At 34.0% G+C, this 23,352-nt stretch overlaps 1 protein-coding gene across 4 annotated transcripts in view; it reads left to right on the top strand.

The window, feature by feature from the left end:
- Positions 1-23,352, top strand: part of DIAPH2 (diaphanous related formin 2) — an 825,716-nt gene that overhangs the window by 220,678 nt on the left and 581,686 nt on the right. For all 4 annotated transcript variants that reach the window (XM_087427460.1, XM_014795691.2, XM_087427457.1 and 1 more), the window contains 4 exons: positions 11,690-11,800; positions 17,361-17,479; positions 19,432-19,548; positions 22,247-22,365. In XM_087427460.1, coding sequence (XP_087283586.1) covers positions 11,690-11,800; positions 17,361-17,479; positions 19,432-19,548; positions 22,247-22,365 — 466 coding nt within the window. The remainder of the gene's footprint in view (positions 1-11,689; positions 11,801-17,360; positions 17,480-19,431; positions 19,549-22,246; positions 22,366-23,352) is intronic.

The following is a 23,352-nucleotide window of genomic DNA, read 5'->3' as shown; positions in this document are numbered from 1 at the left end:
TTTTGTTTGTGAGAATAACAATTTGTTTAAATTAGGAAAAGTGCTTTGGATTGTTGTAAATATGGTGATTATGATTATCATTAATATCTGGGTGGAAATTTAGTAATTAGTGTAATAAACCATTGAAATTAAAGCCCTAGCAATAATCAGGGCAATAGGGCAAGCAGTTCAGCCAATGCCATTATCCTAACAAGTGTTAATGATGTCTGTGGGCTTGTAGAAATTTAAGAAAACTGAACACATTTCTCTTTGTGCCATTTACACAACATTCAGAAGTCTGACTCACCAGAATAGGGAAGATTGAATTGCAATTCTTAGGTCAACGTCTATCTAATAGCCCTGTGTAGACCCGGCCTACATGTCTTCTTTAGAAAATGACAAAACTCGTTATCTTTTCTTACATGGTTTCAGGATATGACTCATTTTATGAAAGATAAGTTTGTTCTTGAGTGATGAGAACTCATATTTATTGACCATATTTAAGGTGTGAGATCTTGGACTGAGCATTTTAATTTACATACATTATCTGATTTGATTCTCTCAACAACCCAGCTATATAGGTACTATTATCATCTCCATTTTGCTTATGAGACAAATAGGTTAAGTGGGATTCAATAACTTGTCTAAGGTGACACAGCTTGTAAGTGGCAGAGTCAGAATTTGACACCAGGTTTGTTGGTCTCTGACGCTCATCTCTTTCTTTTAGACAGTGTTTACCATTTATAGTACCATGGGAAACTCTTTCTGAAATACTGTTTTAAACTCCTGTGGTGTCAGTCAGCCAGGCCTGGTGGTCTAGTGGTTAAGATTTGGTGCTCTCTCCGCCATGGCCCGGGTTCATTTCCCAGTCAGGGAACCACACCACCATCTGTCAGTTGTCATACTGTGACGGCTACATGTCGCTGTGATGCTGAAAGCTGGCCATGAAAACCTTATGGATAGCGGTGGAGCATTGTCTGATATAGCGCTGGAAGGTGAGAGGATGGTACAAAAAAACCAGGTAGTGTTCCACTCTGCTGTACTGTTACTAGGATTCAGAATCGACTCGAGGGCACTGATAACAATAAAGTGTCATTCAACAAAGAGAAGATGGTTCCACATTCAATTTTATCAAATTATTTAGTAGTGAGTGTTTAAATATTAAAATTTCTTATCTGATGTAAAACAAAGTATCTTTTTCCCTTTTTTATTGTATTATGAAATATTGGTATCTTTTTTCGCCAGAGTTTGAAACTACAGCAGATAGATGAATTGGCTTGTCCAACAAGAATATTGTAGTGTTACAAGACTGTAATCCCCCTCCAAATATTTAAGGAAATTTGTTCAGCGTTACTTCTACTCCAGCTATGATGAGCATTTTGGATAAACTTTTATGGTGTGCCTTTTATGTCCAGTGTATTACATTTTTTAATAATTGGGGTATTTCCTTCTAGTGTTTTTTTTATAAGACATTTCTTACTATAAAATTTATTTCAATATAATTTTTCTACTGAAAGTTTTGAAAACTGTCTTTTTTAGATGATTTCTTGAAATCTCTGTTCTTGTTCCTGTGGTTGGGCTTACCTAACTAAATTTCATTGACTTTCAGTCATATGAAGGAGTTTGTACTTGGCTTGCAAAGTTTGTTTAGGAGGAATTAAGTGTTTTAGATATAGTCAAAGTTTTCGTTACTCAAATGACCCACTCACTCAAAATCACACAGCTGTCCAGGGGTACAGCTGTGATTTGAAGCCAGGTCTTTGTGATGACAACATTTGTATGCTGCATTGTCTGACCTTTAAAATGACACCTCTGCCATAGAGTAGTTCACCCCGAACAATGAGATGGGAACGACCTTTGCTAGCCTTCGGGAAGCTGGACTGAATGGAATGATATAGTAGCAAGTTGCTATCAAGTAACATATGGAAGAATCATGGACATCTTGCTAGGTGTTCAAGAAATTGTTGACTACTGATTATAGATGCAAACATATGCAAATCACAATTTGAAATTTCCTATTTCAGTGAGCTACAAAAATTGGTAATTTGTTATGTACAGAGCCTATTACTCTCACAAGAATTGAGAAGTGGGTTTGTTTATTTGGACTACTTCATGTGAATGAAAAAAATCATGTAGAAGTTCAAAAATATATTCAGAATACAGAATGAAGAACAAAAGTTTAAATCTGTTGTTTAAAAAATATAATTAGTGCTGTATTTTAACAGAATTACTTTTCTATTTCTGTAGTATCCTGAGACTTCTCTAAATGTTATTACAGTCTCAGGAAGTAATTCTGTTAAAATACAGGACTAATTATATTTTTAAATAACAACTATATACCTTCTTTTTCTTTTTTTTTGGATTTCAAAACAGGTTATTAAATTCTCACAGAGCTTTTCTAGCTCATCTTTAAAGTGAAATTTTGTACTGGGATAGAATCTTCATTATCTTCAGTAGTTCAGGAAATAGAAAATAAATCATATATCTTCGTATGCTCTCACTTCATTGACTTCCCTTCAGCTTACTAGCACTCTCAAGTCTCCTCCATAGTACAACACCTTTTTTTGATCCTACTTATCCTTCGAACTAGCCTCTCATCTTCCTTTGTCATTTTATAGTCCAAGTGCCTAAAAGAATCCCCTATACTTGTTTTCTCTGTTTCCTAAATTAACTTTCACAACTCAGTTTTTTCACAGTTATCAAAAAAGTTGACAGTTTTCCTCTAATTTCAAAATACAATGGACTCTTTCTAATTCTAATCACTTGGCTCTATTGATCACCTCCCTCCTTGAAAATTTTACTGCCTTTGGCTTTCTAGGCACCATTCTTTCCTTGCTCTCTGACTGTTCTTTCTCTGTCTTCTTTGTATGTTTCTCCTCTTCTAACTTCTTTGGTATTTTGTTCTCTATGTTCTATTCTTGGTCCTCTTCTATTATTATTTTTGTATATACATACATATATGCATATACATGTATATACATACATATATGTACACACATATATATTTCATTTTCATGAATGTTAATTGCTTCTCTAGCTTTAACATCCATCTATGTTCTATTGATTCCCCAGATTTATAAGTCCAGCTCATCTCCCTCTCTGTTTAAATCTACATGTCCAAATGCCTAACTAGATGTCTTATAGACATCATAAAAATAAGAAATAAAAAATAATACTTATAAGTCATTTGCCGATATTCTAGATAATTTATATATGTTACCTCATTTTAAACCTCACAGCAATTACACGAGAGAGATAGTAGTAGTATCCCCATTTTATAGATGAGCAAACCGAGGCTCATAGAGGTTAGATAACTTTCCCAGGGTCACAAAGTGAATGGGAGGCAAAGCCCAGATTAGAGACTAGGGTGTCTGGCTCTAGAGCACAAGCTCTTAACCACTACATGGTACCTCCTCTTATTAAAGCTGAGTTCATTCTCTCTTCCCCTTAACCCAGTTCCCCCAAAAAGAATTCTACTCTTCTTCCTGTCTTTCTCATTTTAGATTATAGAGGTATCATCTTCTACCTAATCTTTAATTTTCCTCAAGACTTCATTCTTCTTTATTCCTTGCATCTAATCAATCATCGTCTTATAGCACAGACTATGAATCTATCCCAAGCTCTCTACCCTCACTGCCTTTATCTTCTCCCACCAACATTATTCCAGTAATTTCCTAATTAGTACCCCATACTGATACTTTCTTCCCCTCCAGACAAATGTTCTGTACTGTTGTCAGTTATCCTTAAAAAAATCAATCTAATTCTAACATAGTAGCATTCCTAGAAACCTACGCTCATGATCCATTGTTACCTTGATAAAGGTGAAAACCTAATTGTGATGTATGACCTTTAATGTGGCCCCAACCTAACATTCTAGTCTTTGAGCCTGTCACTCTCCCAAATGTACCATATGTTTTAGCCATACTAACCCTGGTGTTTCTCAGATATTCTGTAGAGTATTAAATGCCCTCAAACATTTTTTCATGCAGAACACTTTACTTGAAATACCAACTGTTCCCCACCCGTATCCCTTTCCTCCTAGTACAGTTAAATGAGAGCACAAAGGAAGGCAAATTTAGGTATGTGCTGCATAAGTCTGGGAAGGCTTCAGTGATGAGGTGATGCTTTAACTGGGTCTTGAAGGATAAACAGTAATTTTCCAGGAAATTATCTTTCCTAATAGAGAACCGGTATTACGGTAGGGTGGGAGGCAGAAGGACTTCCACTAGGTAAAAATAGAGGCCAGGGTAGTCTGCTTGTCACTTCACAAAAGAAGACGGAGTGAGGTAATACAACATATAGTTGAAACTAATTTCAACATAGCCTCGCAGGAAAAGCTGGGGTACACTGAACATTAATAATAGCTGTTTATGGAAAGAGAAAGTAGTATGGTTAACCTCCAATGATGTATTACAGAAAGAGCCTCAGTCTTCACACTGCTGTTAGTCTGAAAGGTGCCATGTCTTAAAGTAATTCAGGAACTGTGTGCAGAAGTATGTTTTACATGGTTTAATACATTTTAAAAATGTTTTCTAACCTGCTGAAAATAATTTTAAAAATTACTGCATGTTGTAATTAGATATGGTACACAAAAACATAGCAGTAAATATCCACTTGACTGATGTGTAATAGATTCACTTATCCTGACCTCACCTATTTGATAGATTGATCATTTTGGAGTTAACTGAGAACTGAAAAAGAAAGAAAAGAAAAATAAAATAAAACAATCTGAGCAGCCTGTAAAATGTCCCCAAATCCATCAAATAAGCCTCTTGAGGACAAAGACCTTTTGGCCTTTAATCAGAGCCTATTAACGCTTTTTTCCTCTGGTGTCTTAACAAGTCCCATTATGTCTTTTCCATCCACAGCAGACTAGAAGCACAGGTTGGGAGGTTGGAAAAGGGCTTATTCCAGACTGGTGCATTGAGATGATCAGGAAGTGACAGCTGACAGACTGAAAGCAAGGGAGAAGGAGATAAAAACACAATAAAAGACTAGAACTTGCATGCAAACATTTTAACATTTGGTTTTATTTAGTTTCAGGGCAAGCAGCCCTACACACCTCTGTGGCTCCTGAAGGCCTCTCTTTGTTACACCATAGCTCACTAACTCTCCTGTTTAATCATGGCCCTGAGTCAGGAAGAAAATAATAAATTATATCTAGGATATTTTGTTTAAGAATGAGGGAATTATATAATTCATTGCAGAAAGAGTTCCATGAGGGCCGGGCCCGTGGCTTAGCGGTTAAGTGCGCACACTCCGCTGCTGGCGGCCCGTGTTCGGATCCCGGGTGCACACCGACACACCGCTTCTCTGCCCATGCTGAGGCCGTGTCCCACATACAGCAACTAGAAGGTTGTGCAACTATGACATACAACTATCTACTGGGGCTTTGGGGGAAAAAAAATAAATAAATAAAAAATAATAAAGAAAAAAAAGAAAGAGTTCCATGCAAAAACAGATATTGATGCTTAAATAGACAAACCCTCAGGTATGTGGACTGAATCTTTGTAGTTTGATTTTTTCCACAGAGGTTCTCAAGTGAGATTTTACTCGAAGTGTGCTTAGCTATTAGTGCACTCATACCATCACATATGAGGAAGTAGCTTTGGATAAATCACTTATCATTTGTCAGTAGAGGTATATTTATAATAAAACAAGTCACTGCAGCTTATGAATAAGGAGAAAATTTGGGGAAAGGTAAATGAGTGTGTTAAATATTAAGTGTTGAATGAGAGACTGGTGTTACTTATGAAACTTGTTCTATTTATTGACAGTTTTAAGTTTCTACCATTCTCAAAGTAGAATTGGTACAATGGGGGGTTGTATAGAGATATTTGTACAGTGTAGTCATTTTTCAAGTACTTAGAAAAATAGCTTCAGACTTGAAGGATGACTTTTATTTTGAATCTGTTTGAAAGTTGAATCCTTGTGAAATCTATCATTTTCGATAATGGAAGGTCATTAGTGACCTCCGTAATACAAAAAGCCTTAGCATTAATCACAAAGTAGCATAAACCAGGAACATAGTAGTTATCTTCGAATCCACTCTTATTCCGTTCACTATTCCGTTCACTATTCCATCAGTCACCAAATCCTACCAATTCTCCTTCCTTTGTGTTGTACTTCCCTTCCTCAGTATCGTATCCCTCCCCCTCTAACCCTGCTGCCATTACTTTGTTTCGAAGCATTGTCACATCTCACTATTTCATCATTTCCCTGGACTCTTAAATGTCTTCTACCCTTCATTCTAGCCCCTTTTAAATCATCTTCCAAAAAGTTATGCTTCTGAAATGCAATTCTTGGTATATCATTGCTTAAAATCCTATAAAGTCTTTCCATATCCTCTAGGATTCAAGACTAGTCCTAGTCCACACAAAACAGTCATCATCTCACTGTTGCTTTGTCTCTAGCCTCATATTCCACCACTTTTCTATATACTTTGTGGTCCAGTCATACTCTGCTCAGTTTCCTGAACATTTTGTGCTGTTTCATCCCTCTACCTCCATACCTTTGTACATGGCTTTGTCGTGCCTGGATTCTTTCTCCATTTCTTGCCTTAATTAACTTGCTCTGTACATTTGTATCTTTCTTGGTTGGTACTTATTTTGACTTACACCATCTCTTTTCCTAACTCATGCTGGGCTAGGATAAAGAAAGAGTACTTAATAAGGTCAAGTGTGTGACAGTGTCAATAAAGTTTCAAAAGCGCAATTTGTCATAGGTAATGGCAATATGGATAATCTGTTTGAGAATGCCCTGGAGTTGGCAATTATTGTACTCCATAGTACTCTGTGAAATGTGATCAAACAGATACATAGATGTTTTATAGTTTTCAAAGCTGGTAAGTTAAAATAAATAAAAGGTTCTAGCATTTAGCATTTTCCAAGTAATTTTGTGAAGATATTTCATGTTTAAATATTTCACCTCTCTATCACTTAGGTAAGAAACTGAATGCAATTTCTTTTTGTAGTGATATATCTCATGCCAATAAAATTTGAACCATTTAATGACTATTCACCCATTATATTTTGACCATTTTATTGAGGGCAGTTAGGGGTTACAAAGAGAACCCTAAACAAATACCGAGCCTTATCTTTAGAAAGTTTACAAACTATTGTGTAATATTTCACCCTCTACACCACACCCCACACCCCAGAATGAAGACAATAGCATCCTGTGACTAAAGGATGCAGATGATTATTGTAGAAAGAGAATATACTGTTATAGTAAAGGAGGGATCATAATGTGGTGGAAAAACTGATAGTAATTCATGCGTGGCACATATTATTGATATGTATATACTGATAGTATAATTATGCATGGCACAAATTATTGGATGCTTTATCACATGCACAGAGTTAGTGGTTTTTATCTGTACATTTATGCATTTATTCAATAGCTTATATGGATATGTAGAAATCTCCTTATGGTATAAGAAGATCATTTAATAAACATGCAAATACAGAAACCAATTGTTTTCATTGGTTAAAAATCAGAATCGTGGTCCTAGCCTAGCATATTTATTAATAACAGAGACAATTCACTGATTGCCTGTGATTTTTAAATTTAATTCTCATGGAAGCTGTACTTAAAACAAATGAATATGGCCAATCATTTTGAAACTTACAGCCATTATAAAGAAGCTAAGCAACAGAGGGAGTCTGGATAATGGACTTTGTGACATTCAATTCAAGGGCACTTGTTTTCTTTCCTGTACAAGGAAAAATGCTATTCAGCAATGCCAGATTTGTCTATTGTAGTGTGGTAGAAAGAATCTAAGACTAAAAGTCATGAGGCCTGAGTTCTAGTCCAACCTTTGTGGCTTATTATTAGCTGTATAATCTTGGGCAAATTATCTAACCTTTCTAGGTTTTTCGGTATCTTTACCTTTAAATGAATATGTTAGACCCAAGTATTTTATGTTCTTTCTAGCTTTAAAATCCCATAGTTCTTTATTTTCTATCTCTGGAGTTAGATTTTTTTTTTTTGAAAGCAGATTGATTTTACATTGTAAGAGGACAATATAGTTCAATCATACTCTTAAAAATTTATATATGTGGAAGTTGAATATACCAATTTTGAAACTTTCATTATTCAAGAATGAGTTTTGTACTTCTTTGGAGCTTAGGTTTTAGAGATTGGCCAGAAGCCTTTGAAAATCTCCAGTGTAGTGCTGTCCAATCAAAGTTTCTGCAGTGTCCTACATCTGTACTGTCCGATGTGGTAACCACTAGCCACATGTTGCTGTTGAACACTTGAACTGTGGCTAATGAGACTGAGCAACTGGATTTTTAATTTTATTTAATTGTAATTAAGTTAAATTTAAATTGTGATAGTGGCTCCATATTGAGCAGCACAGCTGTAGTGTATATGTGTGTGTATGTGTGTGTGTATGTAGTTGCATGCACGTGTATGCTGAGTAAGGAGTGGGATGGCAGGAAGTAAAGGAGAGTGAGAGACCATTATTTTAGATGATGAGGTACTCCCCATACTTCACTGTTCAGGATATATATAAAGTTGAATGTAATACATTCCAGGAACCATTTTCTACCTTTCCTTTTTTTTTTTTTTTTTTTTTTTTTGCATTCCATTATTTTTTTTTTATTGAGTATATTTGGTACATAAGATAACCACTTTATATTCTAGACTACATATTATTAAAATAATTGTATGTTTTTCTAATTAACCTATATGGTTTCAAAGCTAGATATCCCCAGTATATTAAACATGATTCACTAGTTAAACTTTATCATCTTCCCCATCCTTAAAATCCTTTGTTATGTGAATCTATGAATGGGGTTTATGAGGTGTCTGTAATGTGCTGGAAAATGTTCTATATTGGAGTAAAGTAATATGGTTTGGAAACATGAGTTTCCTCCTTGCTGTGTGACCTTGTATATGTTATTTATCTCCTTTGAGCCTCAGCTTCATCATCTGTGAAATAAGGATAATAGTAACACTTACCTTGTGTGCTTTTTATGATGAGATTAGGTGGTGAATTATGTAAAACACCTAATATTGTCTGAGCTAATAATAATAAAAATAATGCTGATGATAATAGTTTGGCGTTTTGTATTTAGCTATGAATTCAGAATCCATACAATGGATATTTCATATTTATAATTAAGTAATAACATATTCTGCCCTTTAAACTAATTACATTTTTAAAATTTAATTTTATATTTGTAAATAGTGACCATTATTTGGGTTTTGGATTGATTTTGTTCCTGTCTTCTGAAAAGGGCCGTAATTGTGTAGTAGTATAAAGGAATGGAGATAAGATGACTTTTTTGTTCTCTACCTTCATATAATATAAATATTTGTATAAAAGACCATTGCTTTAGCAGATTATATTAGAAAATAACATGAGGGCTGGCCCGGTGGCTCAGCGGTTAAGTGCGCACGCTCCGCTACTGGCGGCACGGGTTCGGATCCCGGGCGCGCACCAACGCACCGCTTCTCCGGCCATGCTGAGGCTGCGTCCCACGTACAGCAACTGGAAGGATGTGCAACTATGACGTACAACTATCTACTGGGGCTTTGGGGGAAAAATAAAGGAGGAGGGTTGGCAATAGATTTAAAAAAAAAAAAAAAGAAAATAACATGATAGTATGACTATTCATCTTATGTTATTTTTAATTAATTAGATATCTATTGGAACTTGATAAACAATAAATAGTACCTTGATAAACTAGTGCTGTTACCTGTTTGAAACTACTGACTTCAAAGTGTCTCCTAATTATTTTATATTATAGTCAATGGATGCAACTTTTTTTTTAGTATTCAGTTATTTATTCATACATTATATGTAAAGTATTTAATAGCATTGCAACATTTATCATATTAAATGTGAAGTTATTTTGATATAAATTTATTAATTTTATTTTTATTATCTCCTGATCTAAATACTTTTGTTTATATAAAGGTACAATTCCAAGACTCATTAACTTCTTTCTTATGGAAATGTTCTCTTTACTTGTAGGGTAGTAATACAAGCCGTTAAGCTAGAATTTCTTCTGGCAAAAACAATCCTAGCAGATGGCAACTTTTCTCTCTATTAATTTTGGATTGGACATGTACTTTGGCTTGTTCGGTCATGTCATAGTTGTAACATAACAAGGATCATTCAAGCAAATACAATGATAATATAGCTGTGGACATGTACAGTATGCAAATTTATATCCCCAGTCTATTGAAATTATATCCTTACACCTTTTCTTAATGTAAATAGGAAGGTTAAGTAATCCCTTAAGGTGTAAGTGTCATAGTAACTTACCTGATGAGTGTTTTAAGGTAGTGCCCAGCCTATGGCAAATATTAAGTCAGTTGTCTTAAGTGTTTTAGCTTGACATTTGAGCATTCGTAGGAATTGGACTACATTGTTCACTTATCATTTAGATATCTAGTAATGTTAGAAACAATCTCAATTATCTCTTTAAAGCATGCAAGTTTTTGATTTGTGAGTCTGGTTGTGAGGTAGATCGGCTAATCTCCCCCCAAAACTTCTTAAATGCATAAGATACAGATGCAAAAATAAAAGAATAAACCTTTTAGTCTTTTTTCTCTATCTTGAAAAAAGTAACTCTGTTATAATAACAGGCCTGGTGTGTTAAGTCAAAATACGTTTGAAATATTTTCCTTTTGCTAATGTGTTATTCCCATACTATTGATTTATTTGCATCCCCTTCTATATATACTTTAATATCTTTACTCAATATGGTGTTTTTCAGGAGTCTCCTTGTAGTCAGCTCTTTGAACACTCTACTATTCTTTGCATACTTTAAAAACCATCAATTTGAATGCACAGCTCTTCACTTAAACTATTAGCCAGTTGCCTTAGACTTGAGCAGCATTTTTCAAAAATGCTATTCAAGAATAATGTATGGAACACCTGGCAATTAGTATTTTGTAGATTCCCTTCTAGCTTGCAATTACCAGAAAATAAGTCCCTTTTTATAATAGAGAACCTCAATATCAGAAGGTAAGAGAAGCGAAACCCATTTTCCAGTGTCAGTATAATTAATGAATCACCGTCGCTTGAAAACAAGCCCTTATATTTACTTTATCATGCAATTCACATTAGTATTGGTGTCACAGTGCCTTCTAGTTGATCTTAATTCCTTGCATTCATTTTTTATACATAGTAAATTAATTCATCCTAATCATATATTTTAATACTCTATATTTTGTGTGAATCCATCCCAGTAATAGGATGGAGAGAGTATGAATCAATGTAATAGTTTCTCCAAGTTATCACTGTTTGCTGTTTAATATCAGGGTACTTTTATAACTTTATTTGATTTATTTTAGAAAAGTGTTTATAACCATATAGAATTGAGGCCAAGTGTACTCTGAGGACAGCTGGATATGAAACATGATCTTTTTAAAGGGCTCTATATGCATACTTTTGGAACTTTGAGTTTCTCAGAGAGATTTTAATATTCCTTCATATTGTTTAACAAAACACAGCACTACTTGACCATCGTCATATCTTCGTTAGAATTATTCTGGACGTTTGAAACTTTATTGTTAATTTTGTTGTTTATATTGCAAAGTCATAATCATCCTTATACTTGAATAAATATTTCCATTTATTCTATTTTATGATATATATGTATGCCTTTAATGAGTTGAAAAATAATTATCTGAATGCATTAAGTAAATATTTCCTTAATATTTTTTAACCAAGTTTGCTTTCTAATTGCAGGTGGCCTGCATGCAGTTTATAAATGCCCTGGTCACTTCTCCTTATGAGCTTGATTTTCGAATACATTTAAGGAATGAATTCCTTCGTTCAGGACTGAAAACAATGTTACCAGTAAGTTGAATGTACACATTTATTATGCTGATGAACTTTAACATTTTTCTCTCTTTAGCAAAAAGTACTTGCAGTAGAGTAAATAACTGTGCCTTACTATTTTCTTTTGTAAGCTTTTTTATATTGCATTAATATCAGTCTCTATATACAACTGATGATTCAGAATTCAGCTAGTGATGTGTCCAGAAGTGATGTGTTTTTTTGTCTTCTTGATGTGGAAAGGGAATTTCTTTTCTTTGAATTTGAATAGTGAGAACGTAAAAGACTACTGTTTTTCTTCAGATTCAATTTTAATTTAAAAATTTTTCTTTCCTCTTGATAACTTTGATTTTATTTATAGTCAGCATAAGTATGTATAGAATTTTGATTAGTATATTCTAGACACATTACTTAAATGTAACAAGAAATGGTATTCTTGTTACAATGCTGTAGGAATGTTTCTAAAGAAAAACAATTTCATTTGTTAAATGGAATGTCAATATTTGCTCTAATTATGATACTGTTAAAAAACATTTTTGAAATAACTTTATAGGCTTGCTCTGAGATAAATGAGCACGTTTATTTTATAAATACAAATGCAACTGCTGTGACTTTATATTTTATTTTAGAATGTTAACTGAAGGGTATGACATTGTTAAAGGAGATAAGTAAAATCTCACCCATCTCTTCATTTAAGCTCCCCAGACCACATTTCAGAAACAAGAAGTAAGAGTAAGGGAGGAAAAACAAAAGGACTGAGGAAAGAAAAAAACAAAACAAAAGAAATGTCAGTGAGCATGTATATAGGACTTAGGGCTTTAGAAATACCAAAATCAGGGAAATATTCTGGTGAGGAACGAGTGTGTAGCATGCATCTGTAGCTTGTGTTCTGATAGTCTTAACTGAAAGTAGTTGAAACTCATCATCATCAAATGTACAATTGGATCTGTTGAAACCCATTTGAATAAGACGTATGATTGGGTCTATCTGGTTTTAGAAATTTCTGTGTCAATTCCACTTTGAATGGTTCTTTAATTCATGATTTTAAAAACCAAGGAATTGGTTGCAGTGAATCAAAGCAACATTTTAAGTGACTCATATAGAGGTTCAATATGCAGTTAACTTAGGCACATTCACTAGTGTAACACATTTATTCTTGTTTTGTCACGGATCTTTCCTCATGAAAAGTCTGTGGCTTTACGTGCTAGAGATGATGTCATAGTCTTGACTCTAGTTTGCTTTTGAGTTGCCTGCTTATTGGTTTCCTTGCTTGTCCTTACTGGGCTGGTCCTCTGTTTCTGGGAGAGTAATAATGTCTTTGGACACTTACTGGCTACAGGGGCTCCTTAGCATCCTCTGCTTATTTACTAATATGCCATGCTTCTGCCTTACTTGTTGCTATTACTCTTCCGTCTTTCATTTCCCTGTTTTATTTCTAATTGAACGTTCATTTCTGCCTTATACTATTGACTGGCTGGTCAGGAAAACCGTGACTCTTATTTTAATTTAAGTCCTCTTCGGAAAGAGTATTATGGTATCTCTTGTCATTACCTTTTGTGCTTTTGTCTGGGTGTATTAATCTCTGTTGGGTTCAGTGGTCTCATGGTGTGTTATCCATTTGGTTATAGTGACAGCTAAGATTTTGCATCAGTATTTCTTTTTTTTTTTTTTTTTAAAGATTTTATTTTTTCCCCCCAAAGCCCCAGTGGATAGTTGTATGTCGTAGCTGCACATCCTTCTAGTTGCTGTATGCGGGACTCGGCCTCAGGATGAACGGAGAAGTGGTGCCTCGATGCGCACCCGGGATCCGAACCCGGGCCACCAGCATCGCAGCGCGCGCACTTAACCACCAAGCCACAGGGCCGGCCCTGCATCAGTATTTCTAAGCTACACTTACACATTGGTCCTATAGCCATATGTAAAGCCTCTTGTTGCAACATGTAGTTCTTAATATATGTATTCTTAATATATGCTTACGGTTAGATTTTTCTGTAACTATCACATCTCTTCAATATACCCTGCTTCTCAGATCTCAGTGATTCCTCAGCAAGAGAGGAGTGGGGAGTGTCATGTTTCTGCCTCCTAAAATTTTGAAGTAGCACCTACAAAGATTCTCAATTTCTTTTTTTTTTTTTGTCTCTAAGACAATGGAGCGAAATATGGCTAAATATGCCTCTGGTTCCCATCCAAGAGGTTGGGCATGTCCCCCTGAAGAGAGACTGTCAAAATCTTATTGGGAGTGGGGAAGAGATGTTTGGTTTGAAAAAAAAATTCCTCCCCAGGTATTTCTGATATACAAGATGAGAAACACAATCTAGGCAGATGGACCATGAGAAGATTAGAGATCCCTTCTTTTATACCATAGATTTCATTACTGTTGTTGTCGTTCTCATAGTTTCATTATCATAATTTGGAGCAAAGGCCGGAATAATCGTGTTTTAATGTATGCTAGATGTACTCACGTGTCAATACTATCTTATTAATTCGCTCTCTTATTTACTAAATATTTAAATTTATACTACTAGAATTAATAGTAACATTACACGTCTTTTACACACGTACTGAAGCTTAATAATATATTCATAGATGAGTCGTTAAAATCCTTTTTTCCTATTTATTCTTATTTTATGCAGTGTTCTAACAAGAGGAGCTCCTTAATTTTCTAGAATATAGCATATTCAAAGCAGCAAATTAGATGTGGCCAGAGCTAATTTTAATAGTTGGTATATGGATCAAAAACTATACCTATCTGGAATCATTAAGTGTTAGGGAAGAATAATTCTTAGTATTTCAATAACCCTTGAGACCATCGTAATATTATAGTAGAGTCAAACTTGTTTTTATATAATTATCAGAATCCTTAAGACAAGGACAATTATTTTAACTATATTCTGTAAAAATTTACTTTCAAAATTCTACCTGTATCTATGGATTAATTTATCCATGGTGTTTGAAGGGAGTTTATATTTCATTTATATGGAAAATTCATTTTTCATACATTTGTTTTAATAATTTGGGATAAATGAGTTGTTACATACTATATAGTGATTTTTAAAATAGTATTTGCTCTGTAGTTAACTTACGTTGATTTCATGTAAAGTTTTCTCCATCTACTTTTTATTTAGTTAAATAAATTAAGAAAATATTAGGTAAATCAGATATGTGAAGAAACAAGATAGTAAGAAATTGTGTCTGCAGGCAGCAGGCTTTCTTAATCTCTTTTAAAAGACTGACAAACCTTTTATTATTTTGAAGACTCAATTTTGATTGCATGACTAGTAATCAGTCATGTACTTGGTAATGGACTTTTGATTTCTTTTGAAGTATACTACATTATAGAGACTTAATTATATTTAAGTTTTAGAGACTCTGCCAAAAATGTTCATCTATACAGCAAGTCTGTTTAAACAATAACTGAAACATATTTACAATATTTCACATAATAATAGCGTAATTCAGTAATTTTTTTATATTCTACATTTTTAAAGATTTTATTTATTTATTTTTCCCCCAAAGCCCCAGTACATAGTTGTCTGTCATAGCTGCACATCCTTCTAGTTGCTGTATGTGGGACGCGGCCTCAGCATGGCTGGAGGAGTGGTGCCTCGGTGCGCACCCGGGATCCGAACCCGGGCCGCCGGCAGCGGAGCGCACGCACTTAACCGCTAAGCCACGGGGCCGGCCCTATTCTACATTTTTAAATATAAACTTTTAGTGATTCATTTCCATTTTCTTTTTTAAGATATCACTCACATGTGTGCTATATAAAAACTTTATTCATTAAATGTTTATTTTATCAAGAATTTATGGATGTATCTTTCAAGGTTTGACATTTGACTGAAAGGAAGTTATTATATATATGTGTGTGTGTGTGTATATATATATGCATACGTATTTGTTTTAATGGAGTATTATTAATAATACTTACAAGATATTGCAATTATACCTCTATAATTTTATATTGTGGTGTATATGTTCACATACTATATGTAGTATAAATAATGTGTTCTAATTGAAAACTAAATTAAACATTTAACTAGTTTTTTTCACTGAAAATATTTTAATCATGCAGATTGATTCCATGTTTTATAAAGTTCTGATGCTAATTAAATGATAGTATATAACTTAGATTTTTCTGTTTTTCAAACATATTTGAATATGTTCAAGTTTTATAGTGAACATCTAAGAAATAATTTATTGTGACATAGAATAAGGAAAAATCCATATTCTAAAATATATTAAAGGTTGTTTCTGCAATGATCAGCATATTGGGTGTGTCTGACTTCTGGTCTTTTCTGAATAGAGTTCAGAAATCACCTGATAGTGTGACCCACCAATGTTAGATAATTTTTTTGCATTCCGATAAATTTCTTCATTCCCCTTCAAAGTGGAAAACTAGACCTAAAGCGAGTTATTAGTGAAGAGGAAACTAAGTATAAATACATTTATTTGCTATATATTTTATATGAAATTACATAGAAACCTATTAATAAGTATTTTTGTATATTCTGTAGGTAAATTTTCCGTAAATTATTATGTATGTGAATGCTAGAAAAAGAACATCTAGAAAATGCATCAATTTGTGTTTGGCTTCAGTAATAGACATTACATCTCCATTTATAATTGTTCTATTGAATAAAAATAGAAGCGAGAAATGCATCCTATTTTGTTTTATCGACCTAATTTGAAGTACACCATGCTTGCATTTCCTTTTAGAGTTCAAGCTCAGCTCTGAACATCCTAGTCCCACTTTTGGTATCACCCTTGAGCGTCCACAGTTGTGATTACCGATTTGGGTTTTGAAAGCTGCAACTTAATGGACACATATTAAAAGATATTCCAGGTGATATATATTAAGCCCAACAATCTCTAGTGTGGCATGCTTCCAAAGATTTTGTTTATACTATTATTTTGAAAATTATCAGAGGTTTGTAATGCATGTGCTTATAATGTATTACAAAAACAAGTCTTTGATGCCCAAGTTGGTATTTTGTGATTAGGTTAAGCAAAAATGAAAGGTGGGGGAGGAGGCTAGACATGCAGCTTGAGAAAAAGTCCTGACACCTTTTTGCTTGAAAATCACAAAATATCATTTAAAATAAATTTGTTTATACAACTTTTTCTGCCATACTTGGGACTGTTGTGCTTGAATATATCCTCGCATTTGTTCTTCATTAATACAGTTGATCTCTATTTGCATTTTTTGCCAGAGGCATATGTGAATGTTCTAACTGCATGAGTTCTTTTGCGATCTTTGATTAGTGTGTTTAGTCAAAACGACAGCATTTAATTTGGGTTGTTAGCAATTAGTTTTTTTCTGTTGTAAAAGTGATCGTTAATTTTTTAATGTGAATAATCAAAATCTGGGGCATGAAAAGAAAAGGCAATGAATGCAATGAGGTCTTTTATTTTAAAATAGAAAAACATAGTACATTTACTTTCTTTCAGGAAACCAAGCGCCTGGTCAATATTTGAAATTGCTTCTGTGTATGTAAATGAATAATAGTGTCTGGCCTTTATTACCAAAGTATGGTATTGTCAAACTGTTATTTGTCTGTTAAGTTTTATGTTTATATATTAGGATCTAAAGGAAAAAGAGAACGATGAGCTTGATATTCAGTTGAAAGTATTTGATGAGAACAAAGAAGACGACCTAACTGAGTTATCACACCGTCTCAATGACATTCGAGCAGAAATGGAATATCCTTTTGGCAAACCACAAAAATCATTTTGCATGTATTGTGAAAAAGGCATTTGTGGGTGATTTTGTGGACCGTTATTAGAATTCTTGTCTGCCAGCCCAATTCATATCCATTTATTTATATTAGACCCTCACTCTGATGCTGTCCTTGAGATTCATGTTGAGGAATTGTCAGACTGTCCTGATGATTTACACAGACTATATTGAAATCTGCACAATGGCTTGCTGTATTATAGGTATGCTCTGCTCAATGGTCTTGAATAGACAAGAGCCTAAGGCAATATGCCTCACGGATAAGGATTTTTGGGGAAAAGTTCACTGAGTTCACATGTGACTATAGGTAATATACTTTTTCAGCTTATTAAATGGTACCTCAATGGTTTAGAGATATAATTCAATTCAAATAAATGTCTTATTCTCATTCCAAATAGTCTGTTTCCTTCTTGAAAAAAAATGTTTGGATGTGGTAGTATCTGACTATAAAACAAGGCTGTGTAGTGGAAGCATTTGAGTCAAATACAACTAGCATGTAATCTTCCTATGGCAATGATTTTATACGAAATGATTTTAGATCTACAAGATGGTTGTGATAGCGTTGCTGGCCATTTGTTTCACATCCATTAAATTTCTTACTTATGGATTCTGAGGAAATTGGGAAATACTTCAGAACCAAAATGACCTTTGAGCTGTACTTTTCCTCTATGATGTCTTCTTTCCTCTCCCCCGACCCCGCAAAAAAGCTGGAAGTAACATTCCCCTCTTTGAAACTCCAACAATATTTTGTTTGTATCTGTCTTATTTGTGTATACTTCTATGCCCCTATGAGATTGAGGGCAGAAATATTATATTTCACCGTTTTCCACCAATGCTGCTATTGAAGTATCTTATACATAAGTATTGGATAAGTGCAATGAAGAACAATTTCATTATTATAAGGGATAATTTTTTGTAATTTCTTATCCATCGTTAGTGACTGAAGTCTACAGTGGTTTGCATAATATTAAATGCCTTTTATATCAATTAATAAATATCTTGCTTTCTTGCTTTCTATAGATTTCTCTTATAATCAGACTTTCATCATAAAGCTATTTTTGGATCCATTCTGTAGCCATTTAAAGGACCTTTTGAGACTTGAACACAACACTCTTACATGGGCTCTAAGAAGTAATCCATCATATACTTAATTCTCCTTCAGAGAAAATGTTGACATTCACGTTATTTTTTAAATGTTGGATTACATCTCCTCTTCTACCTTTCTTTTACGTTGATTTTCCAGGTCCTCACTTTTATTGGAAAAGTGAATCCATTTTTGAAATCTGTTTTCTAGTTTACTAAAAACATTTAAACTTCTTCTACTCTTTATATATCCTAAGAAAAAGATGTTTCAAGTTCCATTGTCTTTACTCTCCATCTTTTATCAAATGAAATACAAATGAATACAAACAATAATTTCAGTTTTAGTAAGTATTTCATCTGTATAAAATAAAAGTGGTTTTGTGATTTTTTAGCAGTCCACAGAACGCTCGTTTGCCTTCTAATGTGGCAGTGAAAGTAGAGGAGTAATAGCTTGCGTGAATGATAATAGGTCCTCTGTCACAACCACAGGAAGATCAAGAGAAAACCATTTTCATTAATGACGTTGCTGTTCCAATGGTACTAGCTATAATCTGGAATTTAAAAATATAATGAATAACTTATCATTTAAGGTTTTGATGGTTAAATGATCTTGGAAATACACTTTAAGTCTCTTTGTCTCATTAAAAGATTAAAGTGATTCCATAAATTAAATTTCTTTATGGAAATGTTTAAATACTGAATCATGGAGTTGAAGGTTTAGAAACAGTAATGGAAACAAAATGATACGTCAGTGTTTTAAAAAATGAAGCTGCTTTTGTTATGAATGAAACTTTTATCAAGAATCTTTGATTTTTTTCCTTTACTTACTTTCCACTGATATGAATGAAGTGTACCATCTTCTGTATAATATGTTGAAGGACACTGCTGCTGAAAATTACTTATTATCCATTCTACAACATTTTTTGCTCATCAGAAATGATTATTATATCAGGTAAGATGTAGTTCTGAGAGTACTATTTGTGTAATTTGAATTAGATATTAAAGGAAAGTTAACACTGTAGTGGGGCCTAGGCAATACATGCATATATACATACCTAGAGTATAAGTTTGACGATTTTAGGTAACATTTTTTAAAAGATGTTAATTTATTTTTAAATGGGCCAGAAGAATCTATTTATAAAATGGGGAACTTCAGCGATAGGACTTTTAATAACAACGAACCCAACAGACTTTACTGACTCCGTGATGAATTTTCTTTGCTAGATAATGGTAGCACAGAGTAAGCACTGAAGAGTCTATGGTAGAACTTTTAAGTTCTTGTACATTTAAATAAGTAAGGTTTTATTGTTATTTCTCTTTTATTGTATTTATCTAGTAATAGATATGATCTTATCTAAGAAAATAATGATGATAATATATCAGCTTTATATTCAGTAATGTAATTCTTCAAAATAAAGGAGTATGACAATAATCCATAAAGTTAGAAGTTTTAGAGTCTAGTAACTGGGAATATATCTGAAAACCAGAAAGTTAGAGGAAGGTTTCTGAGTGACTGAAATTATTCATAAGCTGGTGACCATGATCTTATATTTAACTGTTCAACAGGCTCTTAGTTGTTTCTTCATATTTTATTATGCATGAAATTCTGGCAACCTCGGTTCTCTGATTTCTCAAAACTTGCTTGATTAGGGGCTGGCCTGGTGGTGTAGTGGTTAAGTTTACACGCACTGCTTTGGTGGCCCGGGCTTCGTGGGTTCGGATCCCAGGCGGGGACCTACACACTGCTCATCAAGCCATCCTGTGGCAACATACCACATACAAAATAGAGGACGACTGGCACAGATGTTAGGTCAGGGACAATCTTCCTCAATCAAATAGAGGAAGATTGGCAACAGATATTAGCGTAGGGCCAATCTTTCTCACCGAAAAAGAAAAAAAAAAAAAGCCTTGCTTGATTAAAGGGAAAAGGAAGGCTACGATGGGGTCAGGTACAGTCCCAAGAAAAATACAGTTCTAAAGTCAGTTAGACAACTATTATAGTTCAGACCAGTACAGTAACTGATGGGTATCATGATGTTACAGAGACATAAAAATGTGTTGAAAATATTAAATTATATGCTGTCTTTTTAAGCAGGAAAGATAGTAATGGCTTTAAAATGATTGTTGTTTTCTAAAATAAGTTCTGACAATTAAAGGGCTACTGTGCTCACTGGTATGCAGTTACCATAGGGAAATAATTTGTGTGAAATCCTCCATTTCTCGGTAACTTGGAATAAATGAGAAGTTGCTCTAATATGACATCATTTTCATCCTGAGAACATCCATGGGAGATAGATGTGTGATAAGCACTTTTATTCTACTTAGGGATAATTAACCTGGGCTCAAAGAGAGCAATTGTGTTTTTCTTGTTTACCCAAAGAGCCGTTGACTGGACTCATTATAATCCAATATTATTTACCCTAGACCTGATGATGACTTGAAAAAGCCTCAGATGTATAATATATATTACTATTTGTTCTTGTTCTTGGGGACAGCCCCATGACAAAAGACATATAAAAGCGATTAGAATCTGTTTGGCTTCATTTGCAAACTTTTAGTAGGTTGGCTAGTTATCAGCACACTAATTTTAGTGATGTTTATGTCATAATTTGTCTATAGTAGTATTTCTTTCTGATTTTTCTCTGTGGAATTTATTAGCCACTGATCAATACCAAATTTTCCTCAAATTTTAGTGCAAAAATAACATTTTAAAAAATTTGAAGTATGCAAGTGGTCATTTTTAAGGCCAGAATTGCTTTGATAGATTGCAGAATTAGAATTTGTTTTAAAACCTTTGACATTTTGAACAAATTGAGGCTATAGCCGTGCATATTAAGTGTGTATGCTTCTATAAAATGGATCTTTTATTTTTATTTTTTTTTTAAAGATTTTATTTATTTTTTTTTTCCCCCCAAAGCCCCAGTAGATAGTTGTGTGTCATAGCTGCACATCCTTCTAGTTGCTGTATGTGGGACGCGGCCTCAGCATGGCCGGAGAAGCGGTGCGTCGGTGCGAGCCTGGGATCCGAACCCGGGTCGCCAGCAGCGGAGCGCGCTCACTTAACCACCAAGCCACGGGGCCGGCCCCGGATCTTTTATATATATAACGTGCATAAATAGATCTTTGGAATGGTCTTGTAACATAAGTGGCTCAGTCCAGTTTTGTAAGCTGTTATAGTTATCTTGAGTAAAGGTGTTGTTGTAAATTCAACACATTGCTTGCCACCTAATGCCAAGATACTCATCCCTTATTGAAAGTAAGAACTTGTAGAGGCCTAGAACCATTTCTGTATGCGTGGATGTAGGACTAACAGGTCATTTGTTTTCATTAACTTTAGGAACAATAGCTCGAGTAAGTAGATAACGTTGATAAGTATCTGTGAACACAAGCGTGATTCCCTGAAAACTAGAGTATTAAGTCATTAAGTGTTCACAGTTGATTGCATCACAATGGGTTTTGCAGTATAACGTCCAGACCACCTTTAAGCTTAGACATATTTCTCCCAAGGGAGTATAATGGCTAGAAAGAGTTCTTTTTTTTTGTTTACCAGCACTAGAAAAAGACTTAGTTCTTTTATCATGCTGAATCACTTCTTAGGAAAATTGGTTTGTATAAGTGCAAAAGGTGTTCAAGAATCCTTTCTCTTTCAGGCCACAGTATTACAAAATAATTGAGGAGTGTGTTTCACAGATAGTGCTGCACTGCAGTGGTATGGACCCAGATTTCAAGTATAGGCAAAGATTAGACGTTGACTTCACTCATCTGATAGGTATGTAATACAGTCCTCAGTGTGCATTGATTGTTTTACTCTTTTCTGTGTAATAGGCACTTTTTAAAGCTAGGTCTGTCACTGAACTTCCTTTAATATCTGGTAAATCATTGTGTCCATGGATAATCGCTATAATTGTTAATTATGATGATCATGAGAGTTCTGCCTGTGTAATTGGAAATATTAACCTATTTGATAAGTTTCAACACTCTTGAATTCAGTTTAAAATCAATGTCCCGCACAAAAAATTATATTATTATAGACGAGTGTCTTGCTTTTTAGAAACATGACTCTGAAATCCTTTGATTCAGTTTATACTGGCACCTTAGTGGTTTTGTAGAAATCACATGTACAATAGAGTCTAATTAGTACTATAGCTATGGTTAGTGTTCCAGTTTGAGAAAAGAAATACAGGCTTATTTCAGTAACTTAAGATCTTTTAATTTTGTCAAAGTAGATCCATTTATATTTTCATAGACCTTAGAGCTAGGAAAGAATTTGAGATGATCATGTTCATCTGCTTGAATTGCTGAGAAGATGACCTTATATCATCCTAGACTGGTAGTTAGCTACACTTTCTGGAACAATGTCTGAAGGATGATGTGAAACCTCTCTTGTGAAATATACTATGCTATATGACTTTATAGTTAAGCAATTTTATTTTACCTAATTGAAATCACTCTTGCTAAGATTAAAGCATGAACTCATTTGTCTTGTCTTTAAAGGAAGAAAACAACAGCTGTTGAATACCAATTATGTATTATTCTTTGCTCCATAGCACAGGGAAGACTCACAGTAATATTCAAAGATGAATTCCTTATTATTTATTATGTATTATTCTTTTCTGATTTTAAAACTAATGCTCACTTATTCTAAGCAATCTACAGACTTATGTAAGTGAGAAAATAAACCACCAATCTCACTTTTTGAGCTCAGTTCATTTCACCACCATTACTTACTTTGCAGCTCAGTACATTTTCTTATATC

Source organism: Ceratotherium simum, chromosome X (assembly GCF_057802395.1).
Source record: "Ceratotherium simum simum isolate JZ-2026a chromosome X, ASM5780239v1, whole genome shotgun sequence".
NCBI classification, from domain to species: Eukaryota; Metazoa; Chordata; class Mammalia; order Perissodactyla; family Rhinocerotidae; genus Ceratotherium; species Ceratotherium simum.
Note: the sequence above shows the minus strand (reverse complement) of the source record. Positions and strands in the feature narration are given on the sequence as shown.